This window comes from Pygoscelis adeliae, unplaced genomic scaffold (assembly GCF_000699105.1).
Source record: "Pygoscelis adeliae isolate BGI_AS28 unplaced genomic scaffold, ASM69910v1 Scaffold110, whole genome shotgun sequence".
NCBI classification, from domain to species: Eukaryota; Metazoa; Chordata; class Aves; order Sphenisciformes; family Spheniscidae; genus Pygoscelis; species Pygoscelis adeliae.
In genome coordinates, this window is record NW_008823919.1 from 803,317 (window position 1) to 823,798 (window position 20,482).

At 37.2% G+C, this 20,482-nt stretch overlaps 1 protein-coding gene across 1 annotated transcript in view; it reads left to right on the top strand.

Annotated features, from left to right (window-relative positions):
- The window catches only part of SLC12A2 (solute carrier family 12 (sodium/potassium/chloride transporter), member 2), a 66,938-nt gene that overhangs the window by 5,395 nt on the left and 41,061 nt on the right, over positions 1–20,482 (top strand). Inside the window, exons 3-6 of the mRNA XM_009319697.1 lie at positions 14,996–15,115; positions 17,073–17,148; positions 17,816–17,911; positions 19,766–19,905. Coding sequence (XP_009317972.1) covers positions 14,996–15,115; positions 17,073–17,148; positions 17,816–17,911; positions 19,766–19,905 — 432 coding nt within the window. The remainder of the gene's footprint in view (positions 1–14,995; positions 15,116–17,072; positions 17,149–17,815; positions 17,912–19,765; positions 19,906–20,482) is intronic.

Here is a 20,482-nt window from a genome sequence, read left to right on the forward strand (position 1 = left end):
CAGTAATGGTCTCTAGTGTTGAATAATACTATGCATTAAAGAAGATATTTCAGTGACTTCTAAGAACTTGAAAAATTAAGCTCACTCTTTAGCTGTGGTTTTTGTACTAAGTTAAGTTGTCCAGCATGTATGTCAAAGACTTAGTAGAGCAGCTGGTATAAACATCCTAGTACCATTACATAAAATTTGCACTACATAAAAGACCTACTGTTATGTCCCTGCTTCCTGATCCAGTGCATCAAGGTTGGCAGTTATTTTGTGTTAAGACTGATACAAAAATGTGTTCACCAGCAATGTGGTTCACTGCTTTGAATGCAGCAATTTTGTCTTGCAGTTAATGTTTGTGCTATTCTTTTTTCCTTTTAAAAGGTAAGTAAATGTTGTGAGGCAGTGTTACAGTAATGTTGATGCTAGTGCCAATTGTAGAACAGATTATTTTTCCTTAGTTTTGTTTACAAACTTCATATGTCTAACTCTTCGACTGATTCTGTTCTCCCAGAAAAGCACTGTTTGAGGAAGATGCATGTACACGTACAGAAGGGTTACCTTTTGATGAGGGTTTGTCTTGTGGTCCTGGTAGGATAGGTGTCTGACCACCTCAGGTTTCATGTTGTCATTCCAACAGTGGCTTTCCTAGTAGAACAGAAAGGGATTGTTCTTGAAACTGGTTGTGGAAACGTGGCTGGGTGATGCTACAGTACTCTGAAGTGGATGAATTGCATACTACTGATCTTAGTCTATCATGTTAAATTTCAAGTGAGGGGTCTTGTCTTCATATATCATTGGCTGCAGATAGCCAAGGTGATCAATCTCTTGCTTACCCTATTGGTGTGCATTAATCTTACTCTGCTTTAGAGTGATGGTAGAGGTAACTTGGATGCTGTTACAGTTGCTAATCTCATAGGTTAAGGTGATGCTTTGCAGGAGCATTAGTGTCCAGAGATGTAGAGGTGAGAGGATGGTTATTAAATAAGAGGTGTTGGGGAAACGGCATACCACGGTACATAGGTTTTTTTTGCAGTCGCAGTGGTATCCCCTGCCCTCTCGAGTGGATCTGCCTTCAGACAGTAGGAAGACGAAAAGTGTCCTAGCTTCTCTTAATTTTTTTTTTCTATCTTAACAATTTAGGAATATCTGTGTTGCCTAGGTCAGCTGCATCTGTAAGCAAAGCTATAACCTGTAGAAGACATTCCATCTGCCTATGTCTTCCTCAATGTAAAAATTACCGTGCCATAATGTCGTAGACCTTATGGTTCTGAAGGTGAATACTTTTAAAGTATTCAGAACTGGACTGTTTAGTAATCCATTCCTATGCATTATTTTATAAGTTTTCTGTATAGCACTGCCTTAATTGGAGAGCTTAGTTTTTTTTGAAGAACAAACTTCACAGGATGTGAGTGATTCTGATTTGATATGTCTTTTGTGCAGTCATTTACAGCTGTGGTTAAGTAGATGTTAGGTGAACCAAGCCCTCTACTGGTAGCTTTCTTCTGTTGTTTCTTAAATACTTGCTGAGAGTACTAGTTGGTTCCCCTGACAGGCTAGAAGGTGGTGATCGCAGAGGAAGATCTTTACACCACCCCCAGCCCAAATTAAAAAATGAAACAAAAAACCCCAAAGGCATTTAAAAACACGTGTGCTTTGCTTCCTCCCACACAGAAATCCATGCACCTGTCCTCTGAATTTGGAGACAGAAGTAAGAAAGAAGACATTACTGATAGTCTTGATGCACAATTGAGGGTGGTTTGTTTGTTTGTTTGTTTTTACTCAAGTTGTATGACTAATTTTTTTTAAACTATGTTTCTGTCTTTGATTTGTATTTTCTTGAACACTGCAGTTTTTCCTCTTATGTGATAACTTAAAATGTTTAAGTTAAGCACAGTGAAAAGGCTGTGTATGGCACTGCTTTTTAACAAAGAATGTATTCTCTCTTGAAAATGTTAAATGACTGCTGCACCTCTAACATTTGTTTATACTTTTTTTTTTTCAGTTCTTGGTTTGTGTCTGCTTAGCCTGTAAAGAAAATGGAGCTCAGCTAAAGACGCATAAAAGGTTTAAAGATTATTGTGGATGATTCTAGGCTATCAAGTTAGCTGACCATGTTATGTAAGGTCTGTCTTTAAAAACTGCTTCCTACCCTCTCCCTCTGCCGGAAGACTGAGACCCTCTTGCAGATAGTTTTTGTTGTACTACCTTGCTGAGTCTTGCTTACAATCAGCAGGTCTCTTAGTCTTGAGCCAGTGTGATTTAATTCGGATAGCTTCTTTTCCTTCCTGCTCTCCTTTATATTTGTACACAGAGCTTTGAATTTTCCTTCTGAACTTCATTGTACCAAAATTGACTAAAAGAGTTTCTCTTGTTTTTGGTCTCTGTGCTCTTGGACATCCTAGAAGCTTTTAATTTGTAACTGTTCTCATTCATCATTCTTGAAAAATGGTGAGCTCAATGCACCTGTACTCAGATGAGGCTTTACTAGCATCATGCAAAGTGGTGTTTTTGTGCTTTTTCAGTCTGTATGGAGAATCCTCACTTGCTTATCCTGATACTCCACTTCATTACCACCCTCTTCATGAAGGGAAAAAAAATAATATTCTGCTCTGTTTGCAGCAGTAAATCATATTAGTCCTCCAGGGTTTGTATTTTATAAGGACCATGTGTATTTCATAATTTTACATTGCTTGATGCTTCAACCTCTCTTATCTGATCTTTGATAAGTCTTTAGTCCAGAACACCTATGGAATACTGAAACCCTTGAACTGTCTTCAGCAAACTGCTAATATTGTTCTTACTACTCTGTTTTTGTTTTGTTCCTGAGAAGCTGGAAATAACTGAGTGCTGTTAACAGGTTATAGTTTGACAGCACAAGTGTGGGCTGCTGCTGAAAGGGGTAAACTTCGTGCTCTCTCTTGTGGTGATGTTTGTATTTTTGAGTTGGATCTGGGAACTGATCTGGTTTACAGAAAGCAAACACCCCCCAGCTGCAAAATCTTGCTGGTGAGTCAGTTCCCTGATCCAATACGCCAGTGGTCTCCACAGTCTTTCGACTGCACGCTCTTATCAAAAAAAAAAATTTTTGAGCATGCACCCCTAATAAAGGTATATTTATTTACCTATAAATTATATACATGTACTACTGTACTAATGTTGTGTATGGTACAAAATAAAAATTAAAGGATAAGATAAAGATGAAATAAACACTTTCAGAAATATTTTTGTACTTTATTAACATTACAAAAAATATTTTCTTCCAACGGTCCCAGTGGACTGTCCTGTGCACCACTTGGAAGACCACTGCAATGTACTATGAACCCCTTGAGTGCTCATGTCAGAAGAAAAGGCATTGTAATTTACCAGAAGAGCACAACTAGGGAAGGAAGGAAGGAGTGCCTGTTCGGAGGAGCTTGGTGTTTTTTTTTTTTTTAATAAACCATCTTTAGCTGACATATTGTCAGTATCAATGACTAGTTCAAGACCAGAACCTGAAAGAATAGCAATAACTTCTCTCCAGCTGGGCAGCTTTTCTTTCAGCATAAGCTATTTCAGAACTGATTAAAGAGGAAGGTGCTGCAGAGTTAATCTTCATCTTCAGATTAACTTTTTCCCTTTTGGTACTGCATTTGATTAGACCTCAAATGATTTTCATTCTTGAAGAACATTCTTGCAGAGGAGGAGGTTGGCAAGATCAGTATCTTGGAGTAATTCAAACCAGTGTACTACATCTTCTGTTGCATCCTTCAGATTTTTTCCTAAAGCCCCATATAATATTCATACAGAACAACCACAAACTCATTTCCCCCCCACCTTTTGGTACAGGTAATAGCAATAACAATATGGTCACTTGTTCACTAGTAAGAATTTTTTTAAATAGTTGACTTAGAATTGTTTGCCTTTCAGTATTTTGGAAGCTATCCAGTTCTTGCAGCTTGAGCACATGGAATGTCTTTGATTTATTTCTACAGTTCAGCATGCCAGTTAGGCCTGGAACTTAACAAAATTTCTTTTTATGCATTAAACTAAGATGCATTATCTGTGCCTGACAAACTTAACTGACTTAAGGGTGCAGTAATTAAAAAAAAAAAGTAATAAAATTCCATTTTAACAAGGAAGCTTATCTCTTGCCTCTTCATTTTGCTAGTTAACTTTACTTCTTCAAATGAACTGCTTCTATTTCAGATTATTCAGGGTTGGGTTTTTTTAATTCAGAGTAACTAGCAATGTCTGTTTCAGCTGTAGAGAAACTGTGATGCTAGGTTAATGTTTCAGCTTACTCTGAGGGTTACATGGTAGAGAGACTCCTAAGACTATTCTGAGTAATATTGCTCTTCAGCTGTAAGCAGTTTAGCAACTTGGCTTGAATATTCAAGTGTGGCGCTGCATGAAGGTACCAGCTCTGCTCAGTGTTGGCTCAGGGGCTGTGCCTGTAGCTGTATCCACCACTTCATGGCACGACGATAAAAATTCAGGCAGTACTTAATTGATTTTTTTAAAGATCATTTCAATGGGCTGTTTAGCCTATTGTAAGACAACAGGTTAAATGTAGTAAGTTCATGAAAAATTACACTTAGAACTAGACTTCTGATTAAAATGGGAAGTTCATTAAGATTACTGCTTGTGTGGTACACTTGCTTCCCATCCACCATCTCTTGAATGGAAAGTACATCATTCTGTTCTGCAGAAGTGGATGACAACTGATAGGTGTTAAGAGCAAGAATGCTTCAAATTAACCTTTTTTTGGGGGTGGAGTATAGAAGAAGACTTGGGGAATTTGTGTTGAAAACCAAGTTCTTCAGCAAGGCTGAAACCATTCTCTTTTGTACTTATTTACAGAACATTGTATTTCTCAGACTATACTTGAATATGCAAAACTGCTATGCAAGAAGCTTGCTAATAGGATTTAATTCAGCTCTTACACAATCACATGCTGCATCTGCTTCATTCTGGAGAACAAGTAAATTATATGAAACACTTAAAAGGTCTATAACCATTAGAGATGTATCAGGGTTATGTTTTTCAGATAATCAAGTGAAAACTACCTGTGTTCAGAGCCTGGATCTCTTTTCCTGAGAAGTGTTATTTCTCTTTTCGTACCAATGGATATCAAAGGGAGTGTGACGGTCAATGCACAGTAATGAATAATTATTTTGATAATAATTCACAGTACAATGGTTCTTCTGGAAAGAATCAAATACATTGGTGCAGTAAGGAAACTAGCAGTTTGATTCTGGAGAGGGCAGGAAAGGAGTGATCCATCAAAACCAGAACTGAGGTGTACTGTTGAGGTGCGAAGTAAACTACATGTATTTCTTCCCTTAAGCTGGATGGATTGGTTGCCCCTACACTTGTGCAGGAAGTCGTGCCTCCTTTTTTGTGACTAGATGTTAATGGTGCAATTTCCTGTTAACTAGAAGAGGTGAAGAGACTGGCAAAGGAAGTTTGGGGTATTTTTATGGTGGCAGACCATGTTGACTGTCATTCTGTGACAGGAAGGCCTGACTTTGCCTACAGTGTTTCTGGGAGTGCAGAATATAAGCACTGTGGGTCTATCATGGGGTAGCCACACTGCATAGCTGCTGAACAGAGGTCTTTTCTCATTTGTCTCTAATTCTCATGATCAGCTTGCTCAGAGTATTCATATCATCTGTGCTTATGGAGGGATGTATGAATCAAGATGTGAAGATATAGAGAGTTTTCTCTCTTGATGCTTTTGCAAAATGCTCTTGTCCTTTAAGTAATGTTTTTGGTATGGAAGAAAAAAATACTATTTATATTTCAGATAGGATACTACTCTTGCATACCTGCAGATGCCAACAAAACTTTGCTGCCATATCACGTGTAAAAACTACTTGAAAGGATTCCATCTGGTCGTACCATACTGGCTGCGGGCTTTCAAATCTCAGCCCTTGCATGTCTACCTAGACTTCAGTGCTTTCCTCTGGAATTTTTCTTCTGTAAATATGGCTAGTCCTTCTCTGTTAGGCATGAAGAGATTTGAATCTGAACTTCCTATGCTGATGTTACGACAACTAGATCAAATGATGTTGACACTGTCACTGTTTCCAGAGGCACTGATTAGTAATCTACCTTGAGAGAGACCTTATTTTGATGTGATGCTTAGGAAAGCATTGAAACTTTTTTTTGCTTATAATGGGCTGAAAACTCAAAATTCCTGGTGATGCGGTAGAGAAAGCAGGTAGAGGAAGGGATGAGATCACCCGTGGAATATTATGCAATGTTCTAATGCCTGGATTACTTAAGTGACATGACAAGTTAGTGGCTGTGGAATACTGCTACGACAATCAAGTTTATCAAGATCAGTCCAGGACCAGATTCTGTCTATTTTCAGCAATTAAAGTACTCTTAAGTATGGGCAGTTTTGCTGTTGCTTCATTTCTGAATTGATCCCAGACCTTTTCCTTCAGGCAAAAGTCTACCGGATTGCAATTTGTATCCATCCTGTATTGGGGGGATCATAATTGCCTTCTTAAAGAGAAAAGTCCATAGCCTTCATGTGGTTAGTAAGATCAGTCAAAAAAAATTGCATGCATGTAAGATGTTCAGTGGTGGTGAGCTTTATAAACAAGGCTCCTATCTATCCTTTGTAAGTATACCACCTTGCAAGAACAATGATTTACTCCTATGCTGAAATCAATTGCCTGAGTAAGTTTCTTGATTAGCTAGTCTTGCTAGCCTGGTTAATACATCACACTACTTGTAAGAGTTGGGAGGAAGAATGGATGACTGTTTATTCCTTTTAAAGAATTAAACTAAAAATGGCTTTTAAAATCAGAAAAAAATACATATATACACACACACAAAAATAATGTTTCTCTGTTAAAAGCAGTATTGAGTTGCAAGACACTAAAATACAAGCTGATGGCAGAAACGTAGCTGGCTAATTCTTCAGTTGACATGTTAATTGTAACTATAAATTTCTTCTGTTTAAAATTGTTCTGCTGTAATCAAAGTACAACAGACTTTAATTTCAGCTTAAGATAACAGTAATGTTCTGTGTTTGATGCAATCTCTTTTAAAATCTTTGGAAGTGAATGCCAAAAGCATTTGCTGCTATATTTTAAATTGGTAACTGTAGAGAAGGTAATATAGCCAAAGTGCTTAAGTTTTGGTCTCTTGGCTGCAAACCTGAAAAGGATTTCCTTTGATTGAGGCAAGTAACCAATGGTTGAAGCTATTCATGTTTGATTCCAAGGAATCACGAGTTTTAAGAACAGATCATGGTTTAGCTGGGTAATTTATCTCCTGTTGCTGTAGGTAACTGCTGTGTGCCATTTGATGGGTTAGTAGGCTTTTTTTAGGTTATGACTGTAAAGACACTGGAACCACAGTATAGCAGCAGCATTTTACATGTGCTTCAAACAAGGAGTGGGAATTACAAATTCTGTTAGCAAATTTGCTGTAATTCATTCCTGGTTTAAAACCAAGCAGTAAAGTACCTAATATGACAGCTGAATTTTCTGAACTGCCGTCAACAGCTAGTCATTGCATAGTGGCTAGCAATGTTCCCTGAAAGTGTGTGGTTTTTGAGTTTGTTTTTTAAAGAAAATGCTAAGAAGGTGTTTAGGCAGACTGGGATGTCTTGAACATGTCTTCTGCCATGTTTTCTTTTGCATGTGCTACCTGACTGGGTTTTTTCCACTGGTAGCAATACTAATCGCTCAAGCTTCCCATCTAACTCCTGAAAAACCTGAACACCTGAATCTGTTTTGCAAACTTGCCAAGTTTACTTTTAACTAAAGAATTACCAGGAATTTGTAAACTGTTCTAGGTGTCTGTGGGAGCTACTCTCTTTATGAGTAGCAATCTTTAAGTGAAAGGTAACTGTGTTCACTTGGATTATTAACCTTGTTTGAAACGCCAAAGAGTCAGACTATTACATCTGTTGGTAAGATGTAAATTAGTGATGTAATTAAGATGTAGAAGGTGATAACCTACTTGCAGTTTTAGAATTCACACTTTCACTGCTCTTTCATCAGAATGAGGGCTATTATGAAGCATTAATTGAGAGTTGGGCATGCTAGTTCTTAGTTTCCACACTAACTCATGATAAGCCTATCACCATCCTTATCCCAGCAGAGAACTGGTAAGGAAGAACTAGAACTGCATGCAGTATTTGAAGTTCAGGTGTACTACAGATTTTTTTTCCCCTTGATGTACTCACTACAGAATTATTTTTCTGTTTTTATAATCTTTTGTGTTCAGCTGTTACTGTATGACAAGCTGATAGTTTTCTGAAAGTATTTAGGGTAGGCCAGAAAAAGACTTCTTTTAAGGATAGTGAGAGATGTAGACAGCATATGGTTTTTTTCCTTATTACTTTGCATTCATAGGCATTGAGTTACAGTTGTGTTAATTAACAGTTCCTAGGTGTAACAAGATTATTCTGTGTTGTTTGATAGGTCTAAATAGCAAATTGCCTTTCTTAAGAAGTAATTGTTTTAGTCAGGTTTGGATATTGATATTTACTGTACAGTTCTGGAGTTTTAATGGGAGGGAGGCTTAGGTGAATTCATTGTGGCATAAATGAAAGCAATGAGGATATCTAACGAAGCTTTAGGGTTAGCACTTCTGAAACAGATCGTTGTAGAGAAAAAAATAGCTGTTTGTCAACAACAGTATTGCTAGTGTTACTAGTTTACAAAGTAAACTGTCCATGCCAGTACTGGCTGTTCTTTAAGAGAGTGCTACGTAGAGTAAGATACTTTAAAAGTAATTACCTGCAATACTTACTCCCTTTTAGAGCTGCTTATTTCCCTTACAAAAAACACTTGAAAACTGTCAGACCTGGCAGAGGTGTTTTTCAAACCCAGTATTAAAAACTCACTGTGATTTGTAGTTAGTCTACAGAGCAAAGTTAACAACAGTATCACAGCCATTTTGAACAGTGGTTGGTTGAAAAAAATGGTTATAAACAATAGACAGTGTCACCAGATCAAGTCAAAGACTGGCAAGAACTTACTTTTCCTCTTGCATATTTAAGTACTGAAATAGTTTGTATTCTCAGTCAGATAATCAAATTTGAGACTTTTCTTGATAAGTGTTAATCACAGGACTCTCTTGTGTCCCTGGACAACAATATGCTTAAAACCATTCCATAGAGATTTAGACATTTTGGAAAGGAAACTCAGTGCTCTTGGTTTCTTTTGCTACTGGTTAGATAAAAGCATTAAAACATAAAAACAACTTATCAAAGACCCTTAGGCCCAAACTGGGAGTTTTATGACTGCAAATGTTAGCATGCTGCAAAAGCAGTGTTTAAAGAACAGATACGTTTGGTACAGTTTAGTGTCCTGCAGTCAACATTTAATAGTTGGCTTATTCTTTGGTAGTACAGTATCACACTTAAATATATTTGTACCACTACAAACTGTTTGCAAAAGTTGTCACTGTTGCATCAGAGGTAAAAACCTATGTCAGCAGCATTATTCTATGCAGTTATTCTATGCATACAATACATCTAGCACTTTCTAAACCTTCTATTCAGATCATTAGAAATGTCACAGGTGAGGTGGGAGGAAGAATCCAAAAGTTCATTCCAGAAGGGAAAGTGGAAGGCTTGCTCATCCAAGAAAAGATTTGTAGTCTTTAAAAATCATGGGAAGTGTTAGCAACTTCTGGGGCAGAATGTTTAGTAATTCTGCTGCTGTTGGGTAACTTTCTTTAATCTGTCATTTTTATTTCATCCACACTCTGGCTAAAGTACGTTTGAATTAGAAAAGCAAAAATGTATGTTCCTAAGCTTTTCTTCTGTGTCTGTTTTGAGCTGTGTTTACTCTGAAAATCTTCTGTACTGTCAAGTTTTGTACTTGAGTAGCCATAGTCTTAACTGTGTGCAGCTGTAGAGTTGGGCTATTTAGGAGTGTAATCTCTACAAGTAATGATTCTTCCACTGTTGAGACAGTTGGCATGCTACATCTGGATCAATATATTTTACCGGTTGCTTCCTTCCACAAAAAGGAATTTCTTAAATATGGCAATGCCTATAAAGTTAACCTTTGGGAGATGGAAACCAGAAATTGTTATGGTAAGGTGTAGTGAACAGCTTGGCAATAACGCTGGAAGCTGCAGCGAAGGTGTGCAGAAGATGTGTGCAAGTCTTTTGTGAAGAAGGGTTCCCCTGTCGTGATGATTGCTGCAAACACCTCTAACCACAAAGCTCCTAGCAGGTAAAAGCATGATCCTGTTGTTGAGGCTTCGACTGCAGCTGGTGAGGACAGAGAGCCATTGCTGTACTGAATTGGTTCTGTCGGTACCTCTGTTGGTGAAAGACGGTTCTCGGGCAGCTTCCCTTATTTCCTGTCCTCAGTAAGCGTGTTAAATGATGAGAGCACTATGCTCAGTGTCAGAATATGTAAGTACAAAGCAGTTTTAAATGTAAGCAGCTGTTCTCTTGATTAAATGTAGTGGAATGCCATTTTTATATTTTCTTGCAGAAACTGGAGCTTGAAAAGACGAGGCTCTTGATTTTTCTTTAACATTTTGGTAGTATTAGCTATTTAAACCAACTTCACTACTGTATCCTACTAAGACAAGAAAAAGCTATTGTTGTGAAGCCTTTCTAAGGAATTTGTATGAGGAGAAGCCTATACTATATGGCATGTGCTAAACCTGTAACTGGTCAAACTTGAGAGATGGAAAAAGCAGTTAAATGTGCTAGTCTCAGGTACTTCTTTGGCCTCCTCTCTTTGCACAAGGGTAATGGCAATTGGAAGGATTATCTGAAGAAGGAGGTTACTACTTGGGACATGCCAAATCAGGCAGACTGCGAAGAAAGTGGTCTGCCTGAAGAAGAACCATGTGGTCTTAGATACAAGCTTGCTGTTTGTCCTGTCCTTTACTTGGGGCTTCTACCTTGTGATACTTGGAAAAAAAGCAAGAGCAGAAGAGTTCATGTGTGTTTATTCTGGTACCACCTCATACAGTTCAACATAGCTTACATATGTTGCCTTTAAGATGGCATCTAGGTAAATTCACCACAAATAAATGTGCTCCATGACATATACCACTGTCAAGAACTCTCAGTAAAACTAAATAGCAATTTTTACTTATGAGAAACTTTTCCATGCACCAGTGTATTTCAAGCTGTGTGTGAAGAATCTCAGATCTCTTCTGGCTAACAAGTCTCTTCTCATTATTAATCCACTTCTAATAAATGCAGAGGCTATTCACAATTGGCACAAGTAACTTACAGTTATGATCCAGTACTGGAGATGAAATAGTAGATTATCTGTACTTTTCTGTGCACTGTGGTACAGCAGTGGAAATTTCTGTGTAGGAACAGAACTTAACTGTTTCTCGGCTAAATTCCTATCAGTGTATGATAGAATTGACAATATGTAAATGTGTCTTATTTCTCCTTTAACAGTGCAAGTGAACACCGTAACTCTGAGTGTTCTTTGGACTGATTAAATAAAAGACACTATTTTGATTAAAAAGTTGGGTTAATAAGAGCATTTCTGATCTGAAATGCTAAAACCTCTTTTCTTTCCTCTTTTGTTACACCCCCTCCAAATCCACAGTGTGTTAGTGTTTTTTACTGTATATGAAGATCTTATCATAGATGTATTGCTGTTCTAAAATAGTGCTAGTGCATCTTTTTCCATTCAGTGTGTGACTTGAGTAGAAGCATTGTTTCCTCATGAGCACAGGCATGAAAAATACTACGCCTGCTTTATTTACAGCTGAGACCACAGTGGTGCTTTCTTAATTTCACATTAAAGGGCTGAACTTGGAGCCTTGCGTAGTGGAATTCTTTTGTGCCCACACTCTGTAATATCTGTTCTCACTGGTGCTTTATTGGGCACCCACTAGCACTGGTAACCAGCAATAACCTTTCAGTTATTACGTTTTGCGCGTGCTTCAAAATATTTTCCTAAGAATATTGCATAGTGTGGAGAGACAAGACATACAGAACAAAACTTTCTTGTGTTCCTAGTGTGCATATCTTGGAGCTGATCTGCTAACCGGTAACTCAAAATATCAGTTGCAAGCCATTATCTCCTTCCCAGAATACAACAGGCTGAGCTATGGGCTTGTTTGAGCACTATAGTAAAATGCATAGCTATCACATGATGGTTGAGGTTGGAAGTGACCTCTGGAGGTCATCTTGTCGATGTGTGCAGGTTCTACCAATACCTGGCCAGCCATGGTCATATGCTGAAGTCTGTAATTGTCTCTTACGCTAGATACTAGGATATTCTCCACCTTCTCCTAAAACGTAAACGTGCAGTAAACAAAAACTTCTGGCTTGTTTAAAAAAAAAAAAGTGTTGTCACTCAGTATTACAGCATTAACTACTTTAGTCGTTTATAATGTTTCAGTATTTTAGGACATGAAGATACAGATTTCTTCTAGCCCTTCCTTGATCCTCCCTGGCCAGTCTTTTCAAAGAACAATTTTATTGCTTCTTACTAGAGACATGTCATGCCTTTTTGTAATACCAGAAGATGTTATCAAATGTTGGCAGTTTTCTTGGCCAAAGCATAGAAACTGCTTAGATACATAAATGTGACTCCCTTTATGCAACGCCTTAAAATGGAGTTTGTTGAAAGTATAATGTGGTGCTTTTCAATGAGAAATAGGAATGGATTTTATATGAAGGAATAATAATACACAGTTGTACTTTTGCATGCTTGATTGGAGGTTTTGTTGTCATGGTTGTGAACATGTTTATTAATCCGTCCTTTTAGTGTATCTTTTTTTCTTTTTTCCTACCCACTTCTGAAGGTGGGTGGGGGAGAAGCCGGGAGAAACTTCTGGTAAGCGCTGCTGGATACAGCAGAATCTGATGAGGGAGACATTAATACCTAAAAGAGTTTTGAGGTTTATTGCTGCATTTCTAGGAAAGATATCTGAAGGATGCGTACTCAAGGGTATCGGAGCAGGGCAGTATGTAGGCTCATTCTTTCCTGTTGTGAGCTTCAGGTGTGTCCAAATTGGGTGAGGAGCCTGATTAGAGGGCCTTCCATGTCTTCAGTTCTGGTTTGGGCAGGTCAACATAGCAAATGAGTGGCTTGTAGCTGTGTGTATTAAATTAAAACTAGTTAATTATTATTCTACTTCTTGACATAGAGATGCTAGAGTTAATTCTATGTAAAATCTTAAATGTAGCAGCATGGTAATTCTCTTTTTTGGTCCTCACTGTTCTTCTTACCACTCTGAATGGATCACACGCCACTTCTTGCTTGATTTGGTTTGTTTGAGTACCTGAATACAAATAACCAGCAAATCAATAAATTCATCTGGTCAAAGGCTGGCAAATCTCCCGAGAAGTTACAGCCATTAGTTCTCTTCTATATAGAAGAGCTGCAGTTCAGCAAACTGGGTAATTCCCAGTTATGTTTCTTTTTGTCCTCTGTTCAATGTACGTAACACATTATATACATGTATACACACACACACAAAAATATGTGTGTATATACAACATACATATCTATCTTCTTTTTTCTAATCCCTTCTGGAGACAAGAAGACTTACTTTTTAAGAAAGCTGTCTGTTAAAGGTAATGATCTGCAAACTGATCATGATTCTGCCTGCTGGTGGAAGGCTAATGTCATACAGGATCTCCAGATGTGTTGCAGGTGCACCTGTTTTTATGAGAATTTCTTCATGCAGAGTTAGAGAAGCACTGACATGAATCTGTGCTAATGACCTTTGGATAAGGTTGATGTAATCTGATTTTTTTTTTTTAATCTCTTTGTATGTTTACTGCTGATTGTAAGGGGATATGGATGACACCTTTCGTAAGTGACAGTTCTATAAATATTTCCTCTGGACTCTGTGCTGATGGTATATTTGGTATTAATGTATCAGGAGGAGGAGGAATTCAATAAAGTATCTCACATTAAACTTCCTTTCTGTGACCCTTCAGCACAGAACATACTTCTTGAAAGCATAATTTGGGTCCAGTCTATTTTTTATCTTACTTAGCGAATGGGAATTTTGCCCTTTACCTCACTGGGATTGAACCTCTTAATTGCTTAAATGTTTTCTAAGCACTCTGGGATGCAGGCTGCTTCACAAACACTGCTTTAGCTGGTTTGTTGAATAGTATTCTGTGAACGGTATTCAGGGTCTTTCTAGTATATTCATTGTTTATACTTGTTGCCTTGGATAACTAACATACTTTGCTTAGAGTGCTTCCTGCAGATTTCTTACAGCAAGTTGAGTTTAAACGTTTAGGTGGTTTTGCCTGACTTGGCAAAACAAAACTGCCTCTTGAAAAACAAGCATGCAACAAGTATGTGTATAGACACATACATTTTTAATATATATCCAACAGTTAAGATTTCTGCATTGTAAGACTGAGAGTTGAATGGTAAAGAAAAGCCACAAGTTGGTCTTTGTCCATGGGACTGATGTCTTCTGTGTCTGTCATCCTTCCCTTTTAAACGGGGAAGAGTGTTTGGGAAGAGACTTCTCTTCCCTCCTTCTCCCTGAAATGCCACTCTCCCACCCTCCTTTCTAGCAGCATCACCTTACAATGAATAGTTTGCAGGGGAGTGAATAATTTATTTCCTGAAAAATTGATCAAATGACAGCTAAGTCTGAACTACAGGAACTATAGCTGAGACTAGTTACTTGTGGTAGAACAGTATACACTTTCAGATTAAAAAATAAAATTTCCTGTGCTGTAGAAGTCGCTGCATTTGAGATCTTGTAGCTCTTTTTCTAAAAGACCAGATGTTTGTTTCTTAGGGCTGTAGAACTGGTTCTTAGAAATATTTATTACTCTGACTGCTAACAGTTTGCTCTAACTGAAGCAGAATACCAAGTCATCTGTGTAAGTTTGTTTTATATTCCTTGAAATCTGTGAGATGTGCCTCATGCAAGGAACATTAAAGAAAAGCTTAAAACTTCTGACGTGTCATTATTTAATTTTTCTGTTTGCACAAGTAGATGGGTTTTTTTTACAACATGAGTATCAAATGCCCTCTCTACTCTGTTAATCACATAAAAGATAAACTTTTTTTTTCCCAAGGAGCCCTTTGAAGATGGCTATGCAAATGGTGAGGAAGGCACACCAGCTGGGGAAGCAGCTGCCACTTATACACCTGATAGCAAAGGGGTGGTCAAGTTTGGCTGGATAAAAGGTGTATTGGTAAGTTTGATGTATTGTACTTCAGTTTCTTATTGATATGGTCTTTCTAATAACCTTCTGTTTTGAAAGGGATTGTGACAGCGCTGTATAAAGAAATGATTATATCTATGAGAGATGTGAAAAATGCCATAATTTTAGGAAGGGTTGCTTTTACTTGTACTGAATTTTAAGGAAGTAAATACTTCAGGAATTCAAGTTTTGAAGGGATCATGGTTTCTTAGCACAGGTTTTACAGTTTTGAAGTTACATAATTTCCAAGAAGGAAAAAGATTATGTAAATATTCATATGTACTAGAAAAATTACATATGACTCTTAAGTGACAAAGACAAATGCAAATGCAGAGAATACACTTACTGTGTGTACACTTTGGATCTGTAAAGTTTTGGACTGAAGTGTTAGAAAACTTGATTTTTATTTATTTATTTTTAGAAAAGCAAAAAATACTGTGTTGAGGAAAGCACCTACCTGTATATGGCAAAACTTGACCAGGATTAAGTATTTAAATTTTGTTGAACCTGTTACAAAAAGTAGTCTTAAGCTGTGCAAGTCTTAACACTAAATACAATATAGTCATGGTGAAAAAAAACTTGTGTCTGTCCCCATTTGGAGCAGTGAAAAATTAAGGGTGACATGGGGGATTTTATTACAAGTACATATTAATTTGTTTTTAATATTTGGCAAAGAGAAACCATGATTAGTACGTACTCTCCAAAGTGATAAGAATTTATAGTGGTGGCTGCAAATGAAACAATTGGTTAAAACATGCTGAACTTGAGTACTCAGAATACCTAACCAATTCAGCAAGCTTCCACTGTGTATTAGCAACTTCCTTAAAAGTCCTGAAGTAGCCATATACTCTACCTTGGGAGACGGAGAGTGCCTGTGGAAGCTGTGAAACAGGTATTACGGACTTCTATTGATGTACCCCAACAAAGGACAGACTTGTTCATTTTAAAGCAGGTATGAAGCTGACTTTCAATTTCTCCAAACCCAAATTCTGTATTGCACTATTTTTGTAAGCAACAATTCTAAGTATTAAAGAGTTATGGGATAAATGTTGCTGACCATTTTCTTCCAAAGCCTATTTAAAAGTTTCAAGGAGGATGATCTTCTTTTCAGTGGTTTGAAAGTTGCAGTTAGTGTTTCCTAGTAGGCCTGGGTGAATATTTCCAGCTCAGGCAATTTACATTTTGCAAAATAATTTTTAAAATCTCAGAAAACTTTACTTTCGTGGTTTGGAGAGGTCTTTGTCTCCCTTCTAGTCCTAATAACCAGCTAAACTTTTTTGTAGGATTGATACCGTACTCTTTAGGTAAGAGAGAGACCTAAGACCTGCTGTTAGACTTCTGTCTAAATTCTGTGCAGTGCAAACTCTATTTTATTGAGGACTAAAAGTTTAAAATACACAGATAAAAAAATACACACACACACCCCCATCCTGTTAGTGTGCAGCTGTGTTGTGAGATAGAAAAGTTGTAGGACTGGCAAGTTGGGGGGGTTGTTTGGTTTTTTTTTTTAAAATATATTATTTACTAGGGTATTGCTTTACATTTTTGGGGGGAGATTTGTGGGAGATCTGAACGGGGGTTGTAGACTTCACAATCATTGTACTTCTAGTTGTGTATTCTGTAGTACAAATTTTGGATCCTAAAGGTTGGGGTCTAAATTATTTTTATTGATTGGTCAAGACATACTACAAGTGTCAGATATTGAAGTACTGTAACTTTATCTATGTTCAAGGTAGTAACTTTTTAATCATATTTAGGTTCCCTTATATTTTTTTTAATCAAACCTAAACTTGATTAATGAAAAAATCTATTCTTGTGAAATAATTTGAAAAGTGATGAGGAAAGACTGCAAGATAATTCTGACAACACTGAAAACTGAAATGAAGAATTAGTGAAAATGACTGCAGATATAAGACCTAACCTATGCAAAATTTCTGTTTTATCTTAGGTACGATGTATGTTAAATATTTGGGGTGTGATGCTCTTCATCAGACTATCGTGGATTGTAGGACAAGCTGGGATAGGTATGTGTACTAATGCTATAATTTTATTTCAGTGACTTTTAAATGTGATCCAAAAGAGGTGTTGATCCTGAGCTTACACTTCAAACAGGTAGAAAATGACCTTAATATTGCCAGTTTTTTAGGTAATTTACCCTTATCAAAACTTTAAGCAGTATAAAGTGACTTAGACTTTTTCATTTAGTGGTAAGGTATGTAATTTAAAATTGACATTTACAAGTTTTCAGTGAACTGTAGAGATAAACTTTTAATCTCTGGTTATTAAAATCTGCATATAGACTGTGTAGTATATAAACAGTTTTCTTCAAAGGCTTAACTTAGTATTGGACTTACTTAGTATTGGATTAGATTGGAGAAAATCTGTCATCTGCAAAAGGCATGTGTTTCCTTGAAGCTCTAGGATAAGCTTTTACCCTGCTAATTAAAGAGAACATTTATCCCGTTTTGTTTGTATCCTGGAAACTTCGCTGTACAAAAGGAGAGTGAAGAAGCCTTTTGCTTGAATGTGCAGGACCACGCACAGTAAATTTGTGTTGTATTTGCAAGACTAATTCTTTAAACCACGTTAAGTTGAAGATTTGTACATTTTAGTACTGCTGGACTTACACCTTTCCCCCCCCCCCCCCCCCTTTTTTCCAAAAGGTCTCTCTTTCTTTTTTTTTTGTTAAAGGTCTGTCTGTCTTGGTTATTGGAATGGCCACTGTTGTGACAACTATTACAGGATTGTCTACTTCAGCAATAGCCACAAATGGGTTTGTAAGAGGAGGTAAACCTACTTTCATAAAACTTTTAAAGCTTTCATTGCTCTGATGCGTACACCTTAAGCATGGAACCTCTAATTCTTTTTCCTTTTTTTTAGCATCAGATAAAAAACAGTATGGATGAAATGTAGGGAAGAGTTAGTTTTCTGAGGAGCAGAGTCTTCCCTGTGTTCTGTATTTGACTAAGCAGTCATGTAATTAATGAAAAGTCAATAAGTAGCCTACTAATTTGATTTGACTAGTGGCTTACTTTTCCACTGTGGAAGAAACATTATCTATTCTTAATTTTTGGAATACAAACATTTTTAGAGGCACATATCCAGGAATGAATAGTGTCTTAATATTCTCCTGCATCTGCACTGGTTGGTTAAGAATGTGTGTGTGTGCTTCTATGTGTTCATGTCCTGAAATAAAACTTAATAATGAAAAAATACACCCTATAAAAGGATAAGCTATATCTATATGAGAGCATACAAAAGAACATGTTCTATTGTGATTTTTTTATACACAAAAGAAATTCTCCAAACTCTTGATTATCTCCAGCTTTTCTGAGGGTGATGGTTTTCATTCTCTTTCATGGTTTATGTGCTGTTGTCAGCAATTCCTGCAAAACAGTTTTGTATGTGGTTGGTGCCTTTGACATGCTCAAACTGCTTCATGACATTACAAGACTACTACTAGTAGAAAATGCAGTGGAATCAAAATAGAAGCTTCTAAAATTCTCTTGATTAAGAATTAAGAGAAAAACCTCACTATCACAAAGTAAACAGACCCAACGGGAAGGATCAGCTATGAATCTTAGCATTATGTCAAACTTAATTTCTAAATGCCCTTTCTTTTTTAAATTGCATTATACATATCGAATTTTCCTGTTCTTAGGAGAGCCATTTTTTTTTTTGAGTCACTCTTGCAAAATAATATGTCATTAGAAAATTTGAAGTGCTGAATGCGAAGAACTGTAGAATAAAATCACGGTTGTTCCTATGAAAATCTTATATTACAGTAATATTTTTCTTATGTTAACATTCTCATTTGCAAAGTATGTCAAAGCTGGGTACCTACATATGTTTTGCACAAGAACTGTAATGTAGTGAAATTAAGGATTTCCTGTTGCAAATTTTTAATGTGCACTCAATTACTTCAGACGGGAGCTGGAGGATTTTGTTGCTTCTAGAAAGCTTAGCCTTAAATTGGAGGAATGTGCTTTTGCTACATTTTTTTTTAATTTTACTCTTCTCTAATGCTGTAGGTACTCAGCATTTGAGAGTGGTGAGTCACATGTGGTGTTTGAGATGTTGTATTTGTCAACATCAAAAATACAAAATAGGTTCTGAAAAATAGAGCGGCCATGTGATTGTTTTGAGAGTCCCATTGGAGGGCAGAAAATTCCCTTAACAGAACTTTAAGAAACAGATCATGGAGGTTTGGAACTTGAGTGGGTTTATTACAGTCTACTTTGCCAGTTTCTTGAGCTATAGCTAATGAAAATGTGTAATAGTAGAACTATGCACAAATACTTTGAGTAGTTTGAAGTAAAAAGCCCAGTAATACTGCTGCTTGTGTTTTTACAATTTGTTTTTTAACCATAGAACTGGTTGCATAGCTGAATAATAAGATGTGGTGCATGAGTTAGGTGATTATTTCCAACTGTTGTCTTTCCTTAAAAATTTGAAATGTATTCCTGAAACTTCAGCATGCCTATCCCTAAAATACTGAGTTTTGGGTTATTTTCTAATACATCAGGGAAGATGCAAGAATAAATAGCATCTTGTTCATGTCAACTTTAAATTGCTGATGACTGTCTATTCTTAGGCTTTTTCATGTAGTGGTTTTTTTTGTCTTGTCTTTTTTTCTTTCAGGAGGAGCATATTACTTAATTTCCAGAAGTCTGGGGCCAGAGTTTGGTGGTGCCATAGGTCTGATTTTTGCATTTGCCAATGCTGTTGCAGTGGCAATGTATGTTGTTGGCTTTGCAGAGACAGTTGTGGAGCTGCTCAAGGTATATGGATGATAGTGGTTATATTGATTATACTGTCCTTTATGCAAGTTTGAGCTGTCATCTAATCATAGAATGGTTTGGGTTGGAAGGGACCTCTAAAGGTCATCTAGTCCAACCCCCCTGCCGTGGGCAGGGACATCTTCAACTAGATGAGGTTGCTCAGAGCCTTGTCCAGTCTGACCTTGAATGTTTCCAGGGGTGGTGCATCCACCACCTCTCTGGGCAACCTGTTCCACTCTTTCACCACCCTCAGCATAAAAAATTTCTTCCTTCCATCTAGTCTAAATATACCCTCTTTTAGTTTAAAATCATTACCCCTTGTCCTGTTGCTACAAGCCCTATTAAAAAGTCTGTCCCCATCTTTCTTATAAGCCCCCTTTAAGTGTTGAAAGGCAGCCATAAGGTCTTCCCAAAGCCTTCTCTTCTCTAGGTTGAAGAACCCCAACTCTCTCAGCCTTTCTTCACAGGAGAGGTGTTCCATCCCCCTGATCATTTTCGTGGCCCTCTTCTGGACCCGCTCCAACAGGTCCGTGTCTTTCTTATGCTGAGGGCTCCAGAGCTGGACACAGTACTCCAG